General features: G+C 36.3%; 1 protein-coding gene across 1 annotated transcript; it reads right to left on the bottom strand.

Moving 5' to 3' along the window:
* Window positions 1–528: 528 nt before the first annotated feature.
* On the bottom strand, window positions 529–21,247 carry armh3 (armadillo like helical domain containing 3). The gene is made up of 26 exons (XM_084117507.1): window positions 21,147–21,247; window positions 20,565–20,680; window positions 19,575–19,631; window positions 19,345–19,491; window positions 17,185–17,292; window positions 17,013–17,105; window positions 15,768–15,842; window positions 15,590–15,676; window positions 15,418–15,474; window positions 15,292–15,335; window positions 15,111–15,171; window positions 14,894–14,940; window positions 12,775–12,850; window positions 12,553–12,646; window positions 9,366–9,467; window positions 8,729–8,787; window positions 8,559–8,624; window positions 8,137–8,206; window positions 7,975–8,035; window positions 7,529–7,617; window positions 6,543–6,625; window positions 6,301–6,427; window positions 6,134–6,209; window positions 4,322–4,400; window positions 1,622–1,738; window positions 529–948 (listed from the first exon to the last, which is right to left on the bottom strand). The coding sequence occupies exons 2-26, from the start codon at window positions 20,664–20,666 to the stop codon at window positions 856–858; spliced, it is 2,070 nt and encodes a 689-aa protein (XP_083973633.1). The 5' UTR covers window positions 20,667–20,680; window positions 21,147–21,247; the 3' UTR covers window positions 529–855.
* Between the last annotated feature and the right edge of the window lie 466 nt (window positions 21,248–21,713).

Genomic DNA, 21,713 nt, shown 5'->3' with positions numbered 1-21,713 from the left:
TTTTTGCATTACGGTAATGGGAATTCTTTTCTTTTTGCCGTACAGTAATGTGAATTCTTTTCTTTTTGCATTATGGTAATGGGAATTCTTTTCTTTTTGCTGTACAGTAATGTGAATTCTTTTCTTTTTGCATTATGGAATGATAATTGTTTTCTTTTTGCATTATGGTAATGAGAATTGTTTTCTTTTTGCATTACGGTAATGGGAAATATTTTCTTTTTGCAATACGGTAATGACAATTCTTTTCTTTTTGCATTACGGTAATGAGAATTCTTTTCTTTTTGCATTACGGTAATGAGAATTTTGAGAAAATTTGTTTAATTGTCATGAAAATATGTCAAGAGTGCAAATCTTAATAAAAATCTTAATGGCATTTTATTAACGCAAATTATAATTTTCTTTCCTTTAAATATATCAGTGATGACCCAGACATTTTTTTCAGGTTCATGCAAGGTTATTTTGTGTGCATTCACTCGACTGGACACAAAAGCGGTATATAGAAAATGAATAAAATAAGTGGCAAGTCTGTGTGAGCACAATGGTTTGATCGGTTTTATACTAAGGCAATGAAGAATATGCAGTTTAATCAACTGAAAAAACACCAGACCACCAATATAAGGAGAAAAGAAAAGAAAATACCACACATTGTGCAAAGATGGGCTGATTGCTTTGTTGAGCCAATACAAGTCTGTTCTGAGTGCGACCAAACACACACAGCATCAATAATACAGTCTGGGGATCAAATCCAGTTCTGTCCGCTGTAAAATCTGGTGTAACATTGAGAAGCCTCAGATGTAAAGGGTGATAGAAATGTCAGTATGAAGGTCCTAAACACAGGTCAAAAGTGCTGTTGATTCAGGATATAGAGGAGAATTCCTTCAGCAGAAGATCCTGACTCATGGTGCTTAGAGACACGTTCTTCCTCACGTTCAGACTGATGGAGCGCACCTAGAAGAAGAGAAAAACAGTATCTGTGCATTAAAACAAATTGATATCCTGCCACCATGAAAAGAAAAGCGTTGAGGCAGGTGTGTGAGTGGTCATAAATTCACTTTACATAAAAATTTAACGCAACAATGTGTTCCTAAGGGCAAAGTGGGCTCAGTTAAGTAGGAAAAGTAGGTTGGATCGACACCAAAATGTTCGGCTTTACAATTCCAGCATTGATAACTTGACACAATGTACACAGTTGAATGTGATATATTTACATATCATGAATTGACATTTATAATTCGATTAACATCACTATTTCATTATATAGTGGTAAAAATAAATAAATTACTGATTCATAATTTCAATCAATACATTAAATCAGCGAAAAGAACCAGGTTTTTGGACAAGAGATCGAATGTTATGTTTTCAATCAGATCATTTAAACCTCCTGGAAAGTTTTCAGTCCAAGGATCCAGTAAGCGAATACTTTCGAACAGTCCGTCTAAAACAGCCCTAATGTAGAAAAAACCGGCTGATTTCATCAGAGATGACGGAGAGAATAGTGTATTAGTCTTCAAAGCATGATCTCTCTCTCCTATTCTGTGATTGTACGGTGTTGTATACTGTACCATACAAGTTATTATAACCAAAGGAAGGAAGTAGCTTGCCAAGCGACTCAAAAGCTTACCAGCTCCTTGAAAAAGCCTGCTTCTCTAGGCTGCTCTGAATAACGCTCGAACTGATCCAGACCGTCCTGCAGCTTCAAGGTTAGCGTGTCGTAGTTTGACCGTACCACCTCCAGCACCTACAGAGCAGAGAACGACAAAAATTACAGATTCAACCCAACTTCATCTCTGCTCAACATCAATTACCATAATTTCAACTGTCCCCTCAGTATGTAAAAAGACAGTAACACTTTACAATAACATTAATTAGTTAACATTAGTTAACTACATTAGTTAGCATGAACTAATAATGAACTGCACTTATACAGCATTTATTAATATTTGTTAATGTTAATTTCAACATTTTCGAATACTTTTTTCAAACCTTGATAACATTAATGCACTGTCAACTAACAATGAACGACTGTATTTTTAACAAACATTAACAAATAATAACACAAACAGTAAGAAAATTATATTGTTAATGGTTAGTTCATGCTAGTCAATACATTAACTAATGTTAACTAATGAACCTTATTATAAAGTGTTACCAAAAAAACAAAAAACAAAAACAATGCATCGACACAAATCCACTTGGAAGACTATGGAATATTATCTATGTTATAACAATGGTCTAAAGACATGTGGTTTATGTCTGATAGGACTACAGGAACACACTGGAATGATCACATGACTTCTGATACACCACAAATGGCACGCGCTTTCCGTCGCACTGTTCTCTAAATATCAGCTGACCAAGCAAGAACTCAATTTGCAAACTTTGCATTCATCTTATAAAATGTAACACAAAACATTTGCTTACTTGTAGCTGGTCAAATACAGGACAAAACAACACAACAAAACTGTATCTAAAGCTCCTTGACTCTGCATTAAAGCTTTTGTGGTTGTATAATTCATTATGAATTAGAGCTTTAATGCAGTCAAACAGCCCTAGATAAAGTTTTTTGTTGTTGTTTTGTCCTGTATTTGACCAGCTACAAGTAAGCATATTTTAGAGTCTCAAAATGTTGAATTTTACTTTTGAAATATATATAATTTTTTTTAAATAAAGCAAATGTTACGTTATGTTGTTATTTTATTCCTGTATTTAAAAAATAAAATTGATGTAACAAAATAATTTAATTAAATGTAATGGTATTTTAATACATTTTAATAAACATTATTAAAACTGTAATTATCTTTTTTGAAATAATACTTAATATTTTCTGACATTTTATCTTGGGGAAAAAAAAAATCTATATTTTGATAGGTTCTGCTACATTTTTTGGAAGATTATTTTGGTAGATATTTAACAAGAGAACCCCAAATTATATTTTTTTATTGAATTTCTCATTATATTCAGAGAGGTTTAGATGCTCCAAGACCCTTTGCAAATAGCACCATGTCCAACAACTGTCTTAGTCAAAATAAGAGACAAATCAAAGCAGTTTTCTGTGGTAATTGTGGCAAGATACTCTAGCTTTCCCAAACTACAGGCAGTTTGAAGTCACATTGTGAACAGTGATTTTAAAGTGGATTGGTCTGGAATTTGACAGGCTGATGGAAAGACACACACCCATGCACTTCAACTAAACGAAGCGAGCCAGAGAGGGTAGATAGAGGTCGTGTGGAAGCATCTGGCACTGCGAGATAAAAGAGACGAGATTTTGGGATTGCGACTGACAGCTGGCATTACCATCTGTAAAACTGACCTCACTTCCAGCACAGGGCATCATTACCCAACAGATCAAAGGGTAATTAAGCCACACCTGAGGCCACAAACACCTGTGACGGCCCCGATGAACAGCTCTTCTATAAGAGGGTTTTCATCCAGACACATATAGAGTTTTTGCCTATTCAGATTCCACACCAATTCTCTCATTTCACAGGATGACTAGATGCCGTGCCACAGTACACAGGTACATAAATAAAGTGTGGATGTATTTAGATACATAAAAAGCTAGTTATTTCATTTCCAACGCCGTCATTTCCAGCACAAATTTAATGAAAACCTAAAAATGTGGTAGAAATTACATTATAATTAACTTGACAATTGGTGTTCCAGATCGTAACGGTGAAATTTCGGTCCATTATTACATTATAACTATTATTACAAGTCGACAATCTATTATTATTTTAATTTATTGTAATATATTTATTTTACTATTTTTCTCTTTTTAAAGAAGACTCTTATGCTCACCAAGGCTGCATTTATTTGATTAAAAATACAAAAAAACTGTAATAACTGTTTTCTATGTGAATATGTTGTAAAGTGTAATTTATTCCTGTGATCAAAGCTGAATTTTCAACATCATTACTCCAGTCTTCAGTGTCACATGGTCCTTCAGAAATCACTCTAATATGATGATTTGATGATTAAGAAACATTTCTTATTATGCAGAATGACATTGCATTCATTTGAAATAGTAAACAATAGTCACTTTTGATTAATTTAATGCATCCTTGCTGAATAAAATAATATATATATATATTTTTTCAAATCTTACTGACCGCAAACTTTCAAACAGTGGTGTATTTATAGATTTCAACATTATAATCAATTATAATAACCATAAAATTATAATAATTACAAGGCTAAAAGTTAATTTTCTTTGCAGAAACCCATTAAAGTCTGTTGTTATGAGTTTATTTCTTTATTTGATCTTTATAAGACACCGAATTTGTTATATGAGCGTCAATCTGATGTGAACGTATTCAGTTACCTGATCTTCTGAGAGCTGCGAGATGTGGTTCACAGCAGCGTACGACTCAATCTTAGGATTGAAATGGTTAATAATTGCTCTGAAAGTACAAAAACAAAGAAAAACAGGCAAAATGAGACATATTTCATATACTTGAGTATGTGACCTGCACTGAAAAACGCCATACTAGCTGTCCTATCACATGTCTGCGTGAGAATAAAAGGTAGCATTATATGGAAGTTCAAAGGTGTGGTTCTTTCAGATGTGGTTCTGCTGTAATGCTTTGCATTATGTATGCTTTAAAAATACAACAACGGTCGAGTTCTTTTGTGCGGCACAAACACATGCTGACGTCTCTGAAAGCCCAGAGAACGCTCCCACATTACCTCAGACTCTAAAATCAATAATTTATTCACTACGCCCCAAACCAAACCAAATAATACAAAAACGCACACAATACCAAAGCTCTCCAATGTTAGTCACAGACTTAAACTAAAGCAGTCCATGATTTCATCCAGCATCTTTATAACATACATGTAACTGGTATGCAAATTAATATATATTATATAAGTATATAAATATTCAATAATATCTTTATCCTAAATTTTTCTTTTATAGTCATGTTTATGGCTTTTATAGAAAGTCCTTCAATGTAAAAAAATTATAATATTTTTGCTAATTACAAAAAGTATTATATTTTAAAAACTATGATAATTTAAATAAAGAGTGAAATAAATCATCGCAATATTTATTATGAAAACTATTTAAAATGAACCCTATACAGCCTACTGTATCATATTTGATATGCAACTTCTATGGCCTCTAAATTATCAAAACAATCTGTCGTCTGATTTATAGTTTATACTTTTTAGCAAGTAAAAGGCCTTTTAGTATAATTGTACAAACGTCCAGGTGGTTCACGTGTCCTTTTGAGGTGAAATCTTTACTGATTTTTATAAAGTAAACATGAGGATAACTTTCATAATGTTATCATAATATTTCACTTACTGGGCTGAAGCAACTTTGCTTCACACAATTAACCGTACATTATTTGTTAGAAACGTTATGTCAAAATGTGACTATCAAATATGATTATCAGGCTTTTTGAGGAATGTTTATTTGTTCATCTCAGTTTAGCAATATCACATAAGCAAGTGTGCCGGTTTTCCCCTGAATATCTGCACGAGCGCAAATATGATATTGATTTTATACAACAGCTCAATAAACAAAAAGTGTATGTGTTACATTTTAGACATGACAGTCTATAATAATTCCAGACAAAGCCAGAGCAGAGTTGTTGTGTGTCTGGATCAACATACATTGGTGTGAATGAATCTGCGGTTTTGAACGAATCGATGAATCAGTGAGTCATTCATAAAGATGCTCTCTTGCTTCATTCCTGAATGAATCAGCCATTTTAATGACTATACCTAAATGTCATATCAAAAAATGTTATGGCCACATTGTAGCCTTAAAAGTTTATGTGTAATAAATTCTGTCGAATCAAAATATTTCTTTCTAAAGCTATTTTTTGTAATGTCTATTCAATGCTTTTCTCATCTAACACAATAATGACTATAAAAAGATCTTTCAGGGGTAATTTTACAATTTCATCATATTGTTTTGGCCATATAAATATCAGCAAATGCACCAAATTGCATATTTTTGCTCAGTTTGGGCCTCTGAATAAAGCTGATGTGTTTTTTTCTCCTCATGTATGAGCTTCAAATTCTCACTATATCATATTATATAAGCTATAAACACCTGATGTATCAAGTATGATAGTTTCAATAAACCTGTCCATTTCAAAAGATGTTAATGTAAGGGTTTTACCTGACGTTGACAAGAGCGTGCGTAACTTTACTAGCGGGCTCCTTCCACTGGCCAGCGTTGGTGGAGACTCTCAGCACTGAGGCGTCATGAAGATCAGGTTAGTGCTTTAGGGATTATGGGAAAAAATGAGCATGTACACACACAGCAGGGCTGAAGTGGTGACTTACCCATACAGTAGAGGTTATCGAACACCTGATGCATGCGTATAATCTCGTAATAGAGCTCGTCGTAACTGCTGGGGGTGGGCAGAAACGTGTCTCCATATGTGATGAACATATTAAAGAGGTTCACCACCTACAAACAAAGAAAGAACGAGGACGTCAGGAAAGGTGAGAGAACGTAAACGTTCCTAGAGTGTGAAATGTGAACCCCAAGTGTATCTGTACTGCTCATAGTGAGTGTGTTTTACCTGAAGAGCCAGCTGGAAGATATTGTGCTTTGCCAGAAGAATGGTCTCATTAGACAGCAGGAACTTCAGAAGGTTAATGAGAGCTGGAAAAACACAAATCAACAGAGCCATCTGAAGCTGTTCGATGACTATTTGACTATTTTGACCTGTGACCCCACACAACTGCCAGCACAGATTTAGATGATCATTAACAGATTCATTATAAGGGGTTGCAGAGAAATATTTAAAGAGTTTTTTCTTTATTATTCTTATTATAAATAAAAACTATGTAGAAATAAACACATGCACAAAGCAAAAAATAAATAAATAAATGAACACAAAAAAACAATAAAAAACACTGTAAAAAACAAAAACGAAACGCAAAACAATAGATAAATAAATAAATGAACACAAAAAAACAATAAAAAACACTGTCAAAAACAAAAACGAAACAAAGCAATAAATAAACAAATAAATAAATGAACAAAAAACACTAAAAAACAAAAACGAAACACAAAGCAAAAAATAAATAAATGAACACAAAAAACACAATAAAAAACACTGTCAAAAACAAAAACGAAACACAAAGCAAAAAATAAATAAATGAACACAAAAAACACAATAAAAAACACTGTCAAAAACAAAAACGAAACACAAAGCAATAAATAAATAAATAAATGAACACAAAAAACAATAAAAAAACACTGTAAAAAAACAAAAACGAAACAAAGCAATAAATAAACAAATAAATAAATGAACAAAAAACCCTAAAAAACATTGTAAAAAAACAAAAACAGAAGCGAAACACAAAACAAAAAATGAAATGAAAAAAATAAAATAAAACAATGTAAAAAAGAACTAAAAATGTAAACAAAACAAAAGGATAGAAAAGGCATAACATAAAAATAAAAGAAGAAAAAGCTAAACAAAAAATAAAGAACAGAAAAAAATACTAATAATAATAATTTCAACACTTCTGCCTTTTGTTCGCATTGTAGCGATCGTACCTGACCAGAAGTCTCTCCATGTGTAGTGCAGTCTAACTCGGCACTTCTTCTGGTAGCAGATCAGTTTGTGAATTATTTGAATGCAGCGCCTAAAATAAATAAAACAATTCATTCTCACCATATCCACATTTATCTAAGCATTGCAGTATTTAAAACTGCCTATCCTACAGGGCTGCTGAATGCTTGATTCTGACTGGCTGACAAACGGTTTAAGGAGTGCAATTATTTTCCAGTAAACGCACGGCTAACGAAATTCCAGGCGGGTCCATATCGCCAAATGTAATTTCAAAGTTATTTCAAAGGTCCTTACAGCCTACGACAGAAAATGAACCAAAACCCACAAAGACAATGAACACTAGCATAAAAATAACAAAAAATGTCCATGTTTTACCAACAAAAATACGTTTCTTTCTTAACGCACACACGTACATATACATATTACTCACACATAGAGATCCATAGGAAATTCCTTCATCATATGAGTAACAATGAACTCGACCATCAGATCTGCAAAGACAAGGAATACTCATATAAACGTTCACAAAATTATACATATAATCATAAAATCATTCACAAAAGAAATCCCTGGTTCTGAACACTCGACTCACCCAGAACCGCACACACTAAAGGTCGGGAGGGGACGTTCTTATCCACGGCTTTCTTCCGGTGTCTCATGGGCTGAAACACATGTGATGTCAGTAAGAGACCGGTATATTTAAGATATGACTTCAACCAGTCCAAACAGCATTGACTTTCAATGTATGGCCTTCATTTATTTTATTTTGTTACATTTTTGACTTGGACAAGGCTGATTTCAGTCAAAAGTACAAGAGTTAGACTGCACAGGTGGGCTGTTTTCACATGGAGAGAGACGGGAGCTTTTTAAGTGGATTTACCGCAGCAGTGAGGCTCCATTTAATAATGGATTGGATGTAACATGGGGTCAGGCAGTCGGCTGTTTTGTATGCCAGAAACATTGTTGCTGCATTTGGATTCTGCTATTTACAGACATGGGAAATGAGACTCTTACCATTCTGTGCAAGTTGACCCTGAAGTTCATGTTATCATCATGGAGAAAGGCATCGGCATACTGGTCCTATTGAACAGACAGCGAGAGGACAAGCGGTCAAAGGAGGGAATCGTTCACACACACACACACACACACACACACACACACACACAAAAAAGAATGAAACATACCTCAGCTATACAGGTCAGAATGATGAGGCACAGTCGGGCACTGTTGAGTCTGTGTTCATCTGAGAATATACAGAGAAAAACTATTGTAAGCTGTGCACAATCATGGTCTAAACATAAGATAAATAAATGGCTCCGTTCCAAAATCTAGTGAGCTCCCTACGTAGGCAGCACTTTAAGGCATTAAGTGCGTTAACTCAGAAGCTGTTCCAAAAAAGTAGATAGTAGGTAGAGTTATGTTGCCTTCTATGACACCTTTCGGCCAAATGCAAGACTGCATGTATCCTTTGCAAAAGAATGCAATCCCATAATGCATTGCAACAAGCTCCAAAATCAAAAAATGGTGGAAGCAGCAGGAAAAATGCTGATAATAAATATAAGGTAATACATATAATTAATCAAACACCAATTAAAAATGTACTATTTTATCAAAAAGTGTGTGTACTTTTTGTTTTTATGCTTATAAGAGTATCATGTCATTAGCTTAGCAACATGCTAACAACAAACTCCACTGAAATCAATAGTTAGCCGAGTCTACTAGTTCCATTTGAGTTCGGACGCTGCCTAGGTAGGCTGTAGGCAGGAAGGAAGCTCACTAGGCTTTTGGAAAACGTTGAGTACAGGAAAAGTGATATCTTGCCTTTGGTGTCCTGCATTATGATGGAGGAATATTTCAGGAACGTTATAAGAAGATTACTTGTCTGCAAGTTCGGGTCCAGAGGAAGCTCAGGATTATTCATCACTGCCAAGAGAGAATGAAAGAATGGTGAATCATTTCTGAGAATGATCATTCGCCCTAATTCGTGTATTTCTACTACACACTAAAAGTATTAATTAGAAAGTCCACATTTTAGAGTATGTAGCAAGACTATAACTATAACAAAAACAAAAAAAGTATATCCGCAAGCAGATATTATCGGGAACAAGCACAAAAGGGACATGCAACCATGGCTGGAAGATTCAGAAAAACACTGCAACAATGATTAAAGACGTTTTTAGATTATTTTAGTCAAAATGGCTGGAAAAAAATAAAAATAAATCACAAATACAAATCACATGCAATATGAATAAATTGCATATCACTTTTGATCAGTTGGTGGCGCTAGAGGAATTGAGTTAGAGACTCCGAAATTGCTGTGGTCAATGTTCTGACTCTCCTCTATCATTGTGCCAAATTTCATAACTTTTTACCATACGGTTCCATGGGCTGCCATAGACTTTCAGAGCGAAATAATAACAACAATAAGAAGAAGAATAACCCTAACGATTACAATAGTAATGATATTAATAACAATATTATATTATAGATTTTATTATAAGTGTGTGCTGCAGTTTTGTTGTCTGACACTTTAAATGCTCTTGTTATTGTCCTTGGCGTGAATGGTCCTTAACTAAGATAAGGTAATTATATAGTGCATTTTTTTGACCAACCAAGTAATCAGTGCCATCATGATTATAGATAATTGAGCTCTGTTGGCCCATTCAGGCATGAGAACACGCCACATGCACCATGGGATTTTCAGTCTGCCAGATCTGAGTGGATTTAATATTTCATACAGCTAATGGAAATCAAGTTTTCAAAAGGATGCATTGCAAAAAGCAGCAGCAAGTGACACGTGACTTAGAGGCAAATGTAAGCGTGGCGTTAGTTTAAGGAAGTGTGGGGCTGCTCTACTATATAACACAGACTGAAGGCACCATTCATAGGGTCAACATTTATTTAAAAAGCTCAAAGCATTTTATTATTCAAACAAGCCTTCCTACTGGTTACTGCTATGACCATTTAATAGTAGTTTGTTTTATTATATAACAGCCACTGAAAGTAATATGAAGCAATGCATGCTTTTTCAGATATGACTATTTATGTAGTGTGTAATGAAACTGTTTGTGAATGTAAAGTTCTGCAAAAGTTTCAAAGATCAAAGTGCAGATAAATGGAGTTATAGACCTTAGTCAGGTTAGACGCCATATTGAAGTTAACACAGATGAAAACGAGGCTGTGAGGGATAGATGTATAAAGGTCCTAGATTATGTCATTTCCTCAACTTTTTAAAACTGTTTTGTGAAGTTTTTGTCTTCTGAAGACGTTTCATCAGCTGAACAATAGGTATGTTTTTAAAAGTATAATCGATTGAACAAAATTAAATATGGCACTACCCTGACTAAGGTCTATTGTCTCCCAAAACAAAGAACCGATTCTGAACTGCCTGAAACGAGTCATCAGTAATTACAGTCTTACTCCTTGATTAACCAGCGTAGCTTTGTAACAGATTTGCAACCAATCACAATAGACCGGGCCGTCTGACCAATCAGAGCAGAGTAGACCAATCACAACAGACTGGGTCATCTGACCAATCAGAGCAGAGTAGACCAATCACAACAGACTGGGCCGTCTGACCAATCAGAGCAGAGTAGACCAATCACAACAGACTGAGCCATCTGACCAATCAGAGCAGAGTAGACCAATCACAACAGACTGGGTCATCTGACCAATCAGAGCAGAGTAGACCAATCACAACAGACTGGGCCATCTGACCAATCAGAGCAGAGTAGACCAATCACAACAGACTGGGTCATCTGACCATCAAGCAGAGTAGACCAATCACAATAGACTGGGTCATCTGACCAATCAGTGCAGAGTAGACCAATCACAACAGACTGGGCCATCTGACCAATCAGAGCAGAGTAGACCAATCACAACAGACTGGGCCATCTGACCAATCAGTGCAGAGTAGACCAATCACAACAGACTGGGCCATCTGACCATCAAGCAGAGTAGACCAATCACAATAGACTGGGTCATCTGACCAATCAGAGCAGAGTAGACCAATCACAACAGACTGGGCCATCTGACCAATCAGAGCAGAGTAGACCAATCACAACAGACTGAGCCATCTGACCAATCAGAGCAGAGTAGACCAATCACAACAGACTGGACCATCTGACCAATCAGAGCAGAGTAGACCAATCACAACAGACTGGGCCGTCTGACCTACAGAGCAGAGTAGACCAATCACAACAGACTGGGTCATCTGACCAATCAGAGCAGAGTAGACCAATCACAACAGACTGAGCCATCTGACCAATCAGAGCAGAGTAGACCAATCACAACAGACTGGGTCATCTGACCAATCAGAGCAGAGTAGACCAATCACAACAGACTGGGCCATCTGACCAATCAGAGCAGAGTAGACCAATCACAACAGACTGGGTCATCTGACCATCAAGCAGAGTAGACCAATCACAATAGACTGGGTCATCTGACCAATCAGTGCAGAGTAGACCAATCACAACAGACTGGGCCATCTGACCAATCAGAGCAGAGTAGACCAATCACAACAGACTGGGCCATCTGACCAATCAGTGCAGAGTAGACCAATCACAACAGACTGGGCCATCTGACCATCAAGCAGAGTAGACCAATCACAATAGACTGGGTCATCTGACCAATCAGAGCAGAGTAGACCAATCACAACAGACTGGGCCATCTGACCAATCAGAGCAGAGTAGACCAATCACAACAGACTGGACCATCTGACCAATCAGAGCAGAGTAGACCAATCACAACAGACTGGACCATCTGACCAATCAGAGCAGAGTAGACCAATCACAACAGACTGGACCATCTGACCTACAGAGCAGAGTAGACCAATCACAACAGACTGGACCATCTGACCTACAGAGCAGAGTAAATCTTAAATCTAATTTGTGTTCATGTTCAATTCAGATATGGTGCATCATGACTTCTACTTTCGAGTTCTGCAGAAGAAAAGAAGGTCGTTTGGCTTTGACATGAGGGTGAGTGAATGAGATCTCACAGAACTCACTGTCCAGAGAGGGCGGTGTCGTGCCCAGCGGGGTCGTGGGAGAGGCTGGGACCGGAGCAGCGGGGGTTGCTGACATGTCAATCTCTGGATGACTCTGTTGAAAATAAACCACGACCTCTTAATGTATAGCATAGGCCTATTCATATATATATGCAAGTGTAAAATAACGCCAATGCATAAAAGACAGTAATGAACAATACACTGTCACTGAGTAGTGCTGACCTGCGCGAGAACAGTGATGAAGTTTCTGTTGAGATGTACGGCCTCATACAGAGCGAGCAGGATGGCTTCATTAGTCCTAAAGGACAATAAAGTCATCAGACACGTGGAGCATTTGATGTAATACAAGAAGGGAAAGATTTTTCATCATAACTGCAGCCTTGCTGTGCATAAGAGATTCTTTCAAACACATTAAAGGGGATGTCTAATGCCATTTCATGCATTCCGATGTATTTACACTGTTAAAGGGTTAGTTCACCCAAAAATGAAAATTCTGTCAGTAATTACTCACCCTCATGTTGTTCCAACCCCGTAAGACCTTCGTTCATCTTCGGAACACAAATTAAGATATTTTTGATGAAATCTGAGAGCTGATCACTTCTCCATAGGCTGCTAGGTGACCGAAACTTGCTGGCCCAGAAAAGTTATAAAAGAGATCGTTAATATAGTCCAAGTGACTCCAGTGGCTCAATCTTAAGTATATCAAGCGACGAGAATACTTTTTGTGCGCAAAAACAAACAAAAATAACGACTTTATTCCACTATTCATTTCCTTCTCTCTGGGCCTCGTAGTGTTTTTGCGCTGCGCGTCTGTGTTACACGTCACCACGTAGGCTCACAATTGGCTGACGCTGGTCATGTGTGTGATGCGTGGTGACGTGTAACACAGACGCGCTGCGCAAAAACACTACGAGGCCCAGAGAGAAGGAAATGAATAGTGGAATAAAGTCGTTATTTTTGTTTGTTTTTGCGCACAAAAAGTATTCTCGTCGCTTTATAAACTTAAGATTGAGCCACTGGAGTCACTTGGACTATATTAACAATCTCTTTTATAACTTTTCTGGGCCAGCAAGTTTCGGTCACATAGCAGCCTATGGAGGAGTGATCAGCTCTCAGATTTCATCAAAAATATCTTAATTTGTGTTCCGAAGATGAACGAAGGTCTTACGGGGTTGGAACAACATGAGGGTGAGTAATTACTGACAGAATTTTCATTTTTGGGTGAACTAACCCTTTAAAGAGTTGGATTCATGTGCTAAACATGGCCAAAAAACTAAAGACTCTTTGGAGATACGAAGGATGCAATACTACTCTATAGGTACTGAAGATTAACATGAGATTGGCAGAAACTGTGTGTGTTATGTCCCATTAAAAAAATCCTACTGACGCCAAACTTTTGAATGGGGGTGTATATGAAAAATAATTGCAATTTAGGTACTATTTTCTTTGTGATCACCAGTTAAAGGGATGGTTCAGAGTAATTTCGAACCTAGGGTCCTTTGCACCATGACCTCGAGCCAAACACCCCCCAGAAGCCTTTTTTCCCTCGGTCGAACATTATTAAAGTTAGAGCTTATTTAGAGATATCAGCCGAATGGCTTAGTGCAGGCGCTAATGGATCCAAGGATGTATCTCGTAAATTACCCCACTAATAATGCCCAGAATGGCACCAAACTTCTACAGTAGTACAAATAGGTTCTGTACTCATAAAACGAGGCATTGGCAAGTTTGTAAATACATCAGGAGTTTATTTAAATAACACTTGCCTGATGGCTAAGGCTACCGCTAACCCGGACATAGACGTCACTTCAGTGATTTGGGAAAAGCCCGGAAAAGTCCTGGCAGAAAGCGATGCATAAGGATGTAGTGTAACGACGCCCAGTTCCAGGAATGCACTAATATTTTGTTGGTAGTACCAGTTTATAACAATTATTAGTTAACACTAAGTTGTCAAAAAAAAATTGGGATATACCAAAAAACTGCCAGGACTTTTACAGGCCAGGACCATCAGGCAACTGTTATTTAAATAAACTCCTGATGTATTTACAAACTTTCCAATGCCTCGTTTTATGAGTACAGAACCTATTTGTACTACTGTAGAAGTTTGGTGCCATTCTGGGCATTATTAGTGGGGTAATTTACGAGATACAGCCTTGGATCCATTAGCGCCTGCACTAAGCAATTCGGCTGATATCTGTAAATAAGCTCTAACTTTAATAATGTTCGACCAAGGGAAAAAAGGCTTCTGGGGGGGTGTTTGGCTCGAGGTCATGGTGCAAAGGACCCTAGGTTCGAAATTACTCCGAACCATCCCTTTAAAGGTGTTTTAGTTTTTACTTACTGCACTGACAGCTTCTCGTCTGCGTCAGCGATGAACATACTGCCCACCTGTAGACCAAAGAAGTGTTATAATAAAACTGTAGCTGCACTTTCATTGAATGGGAAAAAATAGCAGCAAAGACATTCTGCAAAATATCTCCTTTAGTGTTTCCCCAAAAACAAAACAAAAGTCAAATGGGTTTGGAAAGACATGAGTAAATGACAGAAAAGGTTTATACCATGCTGGTTAGTGTCGAGAAAAACCCTCCCTGGTTTTCTTCTTCTTTGTCTTTATACTGCCTGTGGATATTGGATAGAATACATGAAATCGTTCATATAAATGTTTCCTAAAAAGCAATGTAAAAAAAAACACATGCTGCCATAACTTATTGATAATATCATTTTTTACAGTGATGTTACCTATTGTAGTCTGTAAGTGCGTGGTGGATGACCATTCCCATGCCCTGTGAAAAGATTGCATTAGATGTCTACATTACAACGACTCGATAACCATCTTGAATTTAAAGAATCTCCCTAATCACTCACATCAAGTGTCGGCTCGTCATCCACTATTGACAGTTTGACGATGTACGGATTCACAGACTATATATAACAGAGGAAACAATGAGTCTCACAGAAATATTACAATCAGTGCTTCAGATATTTAGTGCTAAAACACTTATTTATTGTGCTATATAAGTGTCCTGTGTGCATTCACCTCATACTTCCTGTAGTTGACCAGTAGAGCTAAAAGCACCACTGCGTCGTAGCCATGCTGAGATCGACTGGAAACGTCAGACAGAATCTGGACACAAAGAGGCGGATGAGATGGAAACCGGTGCACTATTAATACTGAGAAATTACGTCAAACACAACGCAAGCAATCGCAGATTTACCTGCAGAATGGCCTCAAATATACTGTTGATCATCACATACTCCAGTATGGTGTTCTGACTAATATTATCTGTGACCTAAAAGACAAAAAAACACATTATAACTAATGTTGGGGGAAGATACTTCTAAAAGTAAAGAGTTACTCCCTAAAATGTAACTAATTACATTACTTAGTTACATTGGTAACACATTTCGATTGTTTACTTTAGACAATCTACTGACTATAAGTAACTTATTCTACTAACCCGAACCCTAACCTAAGTCTACTAATGATCTAATGAGAGTTAGAGTCACTAGCCGCGTTTCCCATTACCCTTCAAATTGCGCGAATTGAAATTGCGAATTGTAAATACGCCCAATGGAAACACGTCAATTTCGCAAAAACTCGCATTTATCGCAAAACAAGTTTTTATGCTCGCATGAGGGGGTTTTTCAGGCAATTCTAAAAAGAAATATTTTGCAAAACTGCAATGGAAACAGTTTTTGCACATTTATAGGTCACCTGACGTAGATGACGCGGTGTGTTTGGACAATACGAGACAGAGTTCTTTATTAAATTCATAAAAGACAAAATAATTACAGGAATAATGGATTCTAAACCTCAAATAAATGCCACAATCAAGACCTCGAAGCAGATCTGAGTGAGAAACACCCAGAAACTCCTCATATGAGCCACTCTCAAGTATAATAAGGGTCGTTCCTTACCATTAATGCTTGGAAAACACACATACATCTCCTTCGATTAATAATAATGGCCAGTGCAGTGGCTGGGATACAGTACATAAACCTACCAACGTCCGTTGCCATGGTTTTTGGAATGATTTTACTGATCGCGAGAGGAAAAAAATAAGTTTTAGTCGCATAACATCGGTTAATGGAAACGCCGTCATTTCAAAATAGTTTTTTGACGCCATTTAGAAAAAATCGCGAACGTTTTGCGTAATGGAAGCGCGTCTATTGATTATAAAAACCCACACTTACAACTGAAAGCCTTTGGGGAAAGTATAGCAGAGGGGTTCAAAGCAGAAGAAAAAAGGATATTATATCACACTAGTCTCATGTGAACAATGAACATCCTTTTGAAACTTTGTGTAGTTTAACACTTATTTTTGGTCCAATGCCTTTCCCCCATTGACTTCCATTGTAAAAGGACCGTTTTTGCTTGCTTTTCCCAGCTGAGGTGTGCGTATACATGATTTTCTGTAAGTGAGAGATGAAAGCGAGCAGGTTTTGTACAAGGATCTTACAGTGACCAGACACAGCAGCAGTTTTAGACACAGACTCTTCAGACTCTCTGACCCGTCGCCACACAGCAGACTGTCCAGGCTCTCCATTAGCTCCTGTGTGGACAATCACATCACAACTTAAACTTAAACTCAAAGCTGCAGATCACGTGTGTGTGTGGGACAAACGACTGACCTTCATCCTGAGCTCTGCTTTGTCAAAGCCCATCAGCATGTTGATGATGTCGAAGCCTGTGGCTGATTTGTTCTTTTGGTGAACTCCTCTAAAGAGCGCACAGAGGGTCTGAAGAAGCGGAGAGAAATTTGTAGTCGTTTTCATTCAGATCTTTAGGTTAAAAGCAACTGTTACATTGTGTCTCGATGATGTGTTCAGCAAGTAAACGAATACAAAAGCTGATTTCACAACTACACAGTTTTATGTTTCCAACAGGTCAAGTTTAAACCTAAAAATGCAAAGAAAAAAATATGTTTTGAAAGAAGTCTCTTATGTTCACCAAGGCTGCATTTATTTAATAAAAATACAGTAAAAACAGTAATATTGTAAAAAGTTATTACAATTTAAAATAATGTGAATATATTGTAAAATGTAATTTATTCCTGTGATTCCATCATTACTCCAGTCCTCAGTGTCACATGATCCTTCAGAAATCACTCTAATATGATGATCAAGAAACATTTATTATTATTATCAATGTTGAAACAGCTTCAGAGTTTAGATGATTTGATCAATAGAACAGCATTTCTTTGAAATAGAAATTGTATGCAACATTATAAATGTCTTTACTGTCACTTTTGATCCATTTAATGCATGCTTGATGAATAAAAGTATTAATTTCTTTCAGGAAAATAGAAATCTTACTGACCACAAACATTTGAACGATAGTGTATTTTTAGCACCATTAATACTTTTATGATAATTAAGCACACTTAATTATCATTATCATAAATGCAAAATGATGTGTATAGATGTTTATCTTTCGAGTTTGTTTGTTAGTTATTCCTATTATTCTCAATGGTGATCCTTTTTCAATATGAAATTCTCAATACTATAAATAAAAATCATCCTATTCTGTCACACAATGAACAAAGTAAAATCAGTACAACAAACATTGTACTAAAAATAGTCATTTAGAGCATTTATTTGCAGAAAACGAATAATAACCTCGAATAATGGAAAGAAAATAAGTTCATATTCATTTTATGGATGGTCACAAGCCATCAAACAAAGCCGAAAACATGAAAAATTGTGATTGAAAATCAGGGTTATTCCACCAAATATTGATTTCTAAACTCTTCCTAAGTTAAAACATTAGTATTGTGATGTTTAAAAATTAATATGAACTTATTTTCTTTCCATTATTCAAGGTCTGACAACACTGCATCTTATATATATATACAGTGAGGAAAATAAGTATTTGAACACCTGTCTATCAGCTAGAATTCTGACCCTCAAAGACCTGTTAGTCTGCCTTTAAAATGTCCACCTCCACTCCATTTATTATCCTAAATTAGATGCACCTGTTTGAGGTCGTTAGCTGCATAAAGACACCTGTCCACCCCATACAATCAGTAAGAATCCAACTACTACCATGGCCAAGACCAAAGAGCTGTCCAAAGACACTAGAGACAAAATTGTACACCTCCACAAGGCTGGAAAGGGCTATGGGGAAATTGCCAAGCAGCTTGGTGAAAAAAGGTCCACTGCAATCATTAGAAAATGGAAGAAGCTAAACATGACTGTCAATCTCCCTCGGACTGGGGCTCCATGCAAGATCTCACCTCGTGGGGTCTCAATGATCCTAAGAAAGGTGAGAAATCAGCCCAGAACTACACGGGAGGAGCTGGTCAATGACCTGAAAAGAGCTGGGACCACCGTTTCCAAGGTTACTGTTGGTAATACACTAAGACGTCATGGTTTGAAATCATGCATGGCACGGAAGGTTCCCCTGCTTAAACCAGCACATGTCAAGGCCCGTCTTAAGTTTGCCAATGACCATTTGGATGATCCAGAGGAGTCATGGGAGAAAGTCATGTGGTCAGATGAGACCAAAATAGAACTTTTTGGTCATAATTCCACTAAACGTGTTTGGAGGAAGAAGAATGATGAGTACCATCCCAAGAACACCATCCCTACTGTGAAGCATGGGGGTGGTAGCATCATGCTTTGGGGGTGTTTTTCTGCACATGGGACAGGGCGACTGCACTGTATTAAGGAGAGGATGATTTCTAAGTGGTAGAACTTGCAAAATAGCAGGGTGTTCAAATACTTATTTTCCTCACTGTATATATATATATATTTGGGGGATGAATGATTGAATTCCTTCATTGATTTTACCTGGAGTGCATTGACTACTTTGATCTGGTGCTCTTCGCTCAGGGCTTGAACACAGTGATGGAACAAACTGTTGATGTTGTCTTTGACTTTCATGACTTCATCCCCATCCAGAGACTCCAACTTCCCTTCCAGATACTCCAGATTCACCTGGACAAAGCAAATACACATTATTATTCATAAAACGGTGTTCTACATCAGTCTAGAGCAAACACGTCTGTGTGACCAGTGACCTTCATCAGAAAGAGCTCATCCCAGAAGCGAGGGTTGTTCTTGGTAGGGTCTTCTTTCTGATGGGAAAGAGCAAAAACTGTGTTTACAATCTACAATATTACATTTGGCAAGAAATGAAAGCAGAGTTTGAAATGAGGATTTCCACATTGATCATTTGTAATAATTTCACACTGTTTAAAGGATTTGAAAAGCAGATTTTTTTTCTAAAACCTTGTAAGCACATGCAAATGCAAGCACTGAAAATAAAATAAAACGTCTCTTTTTTATAATTTATTGTATTATTTATTTCTATTTCTATTAATTAAAGATTTTATTATAAATATATCAAAAGTTTTCTTAGAAAAGGTTATTGTATTTCATAGATACAATTATTAATTTTATAGATTTGTCCCTCTTCCGTTCATAGACACTCTTTTTAATTTGATTAATTTCAGATTTCATTAAAAATATATTTAAAAAAAGTTTCTTGTGTTCAGAAAATGATAAGGATTAATAATCATAGTATTTAAGATAATAATATAATTCTTGATTAATGGTAAGACTCTCATCTTCCTTTCATAAACAAACTTTTATGTTATTGATAATATTAAAAACAGCATTCTTACAAAAAACACGGTGTTAAGAAAAATAAATAAGTCAACAATCATTTTATTGTACAGGATTAATTATAATTTTTTTTAAAGATAATAATATAATTACTGATTCTTGGTAAGACTTTTCTCTTCCCTTCATAAACAGACTATTTTATTCTTTTAATAATTATATATTATATTAAAAACAGCATTCTTAGAAACAGTTATAGATTAAATTATAGATTTAATTTAATAGATTTTTATGATACTTATAAATAATCATAGTATTTAAGATCATAATATAACTCTTGATTATTGCCAAGACTTTCATCTTCCCTTCATAGACAGTCTTTTGTTTTTTTATTATTTTTAGATTTTATTAAAAACATAATTTGGAATATTAAAATGAAAGCTCACCGCAAATATCTCCTCATACATGAGCACCACTTTCTCCTTCAGCGGCTTCTTGGAAGAGGAGGTTCTCCTCAGAAGTCCTGTTTTCTTCTCAGTCTGAGCCATACTTACAACTGCAACTACACAAACACATGCACATTAATATGACAATCAAGCTGTCACAACAAATATCACATATCAAAGATAACACATATCTTCCCTTGAAGTTTGAAACACGAGGTCGAGGTTCATAAATAACTCATGATGTTCTGATGCTGCCAGTTTGTTTACATGCATGTTTTGACAGTTTAGCTTTAGCATGTAGCTTCCAGGCATTAAATACTGATTAAAGGGACACGTTTGGCAGTTCAAATACAATCACTTGCAAACAGGCATGCAATTATTCAAGATGAATATTATTAAATGATAATTCACTATAGTCTCCATATGGGATGATCATGCTACGAATCAAAGCTAAACTGCTTGACTCCCTTAGCTTGTGTTTATAACACAATAAATAACTAACATTCCAGCGGTTAATTTTAGGTGGGGTTTTTAATTGGAATATATTAGTTTAAATAACTAAATTCAATAAAATGTTCATACCCGAGTAAATGAATTACTGTAGCTGTCCCATCACTCTTGAAGCTAATCAGTGATTTCGCTCGGCTGACTTCCGGTGGGAGCCGAAACCCCGCCCATGTGTTGACGTCACGTCCGGGGCTCGCTTACTGATATGATAGACGCGCTGTAATTTATCATATATACATTATAATTCAAATTAAATGTGTCAGTTGATTATTATTGTCAATTATAGGTATCGTGTAATCTGCTAGTCATGTCAACGGCTCTTTCAGTCGACAGCTCAGACAGACATCGACATGTAAGTGACAACGATGTTGTAACGGTTTAAAACATAAGTACATTTTATGAAAATAAATAAATACCCAAACCAATAAAATAAAGTCTTAGAAATAGGGGGGGGGGGGGGGGGGGGGGGAAATATGAGGGAAAAAAACCCAAATCATTTTTATGAAACGACATCCACAATCTTTTATGGATTTATAGAGATATTTAAAGGGATAGTTCACCAAAAAAATTAAATTTGTCATTAATTACTCTCCCTCATGTCGTTCCAAACCTGTAAGACTTTCGTTCATCTTCGCAACACAA

This window comes from Abramis brama, assembly GCF_963993115.1.
Source record: "Abramis brama genome assembly, chromosome: 6".
Lineage (NCBI taxonomy): Eukaryota > Metazoa > Chordata > Actinopteri > Cypriniformes > Leuciscidae > Abramis > Abramis brama.
Note: the sequence above shows the minus strand (reverse complement) of the source record. Positions and strands in the feature narration are given on the sequence as shown.

Bases quoted from the DNA above. Each gene is read 5' to 3' on its own strand.
- armh3 (XM_084117507.1), bottom strand. From the start codon at position 20,666: ATGGCTCAGACTGAGAAGAAAACAGGACTTCTGAGGAGAACCTCCTCT. The intron at 19,632-20,564 runs GTGAGCTTTCAT...CTTTCCCATCAG, and splicing joins TGTATGAGGAGATATTTGCG to AAAGAAGACCCTACCAAGAA. The intron at 6,428-6,542 runs GTAAAACACACT...CTTTGTTTGTAG, and splicing joins TCTTCCAGCTGGCTCTTCAG to GTGGTGAACCTCTTTAATAT.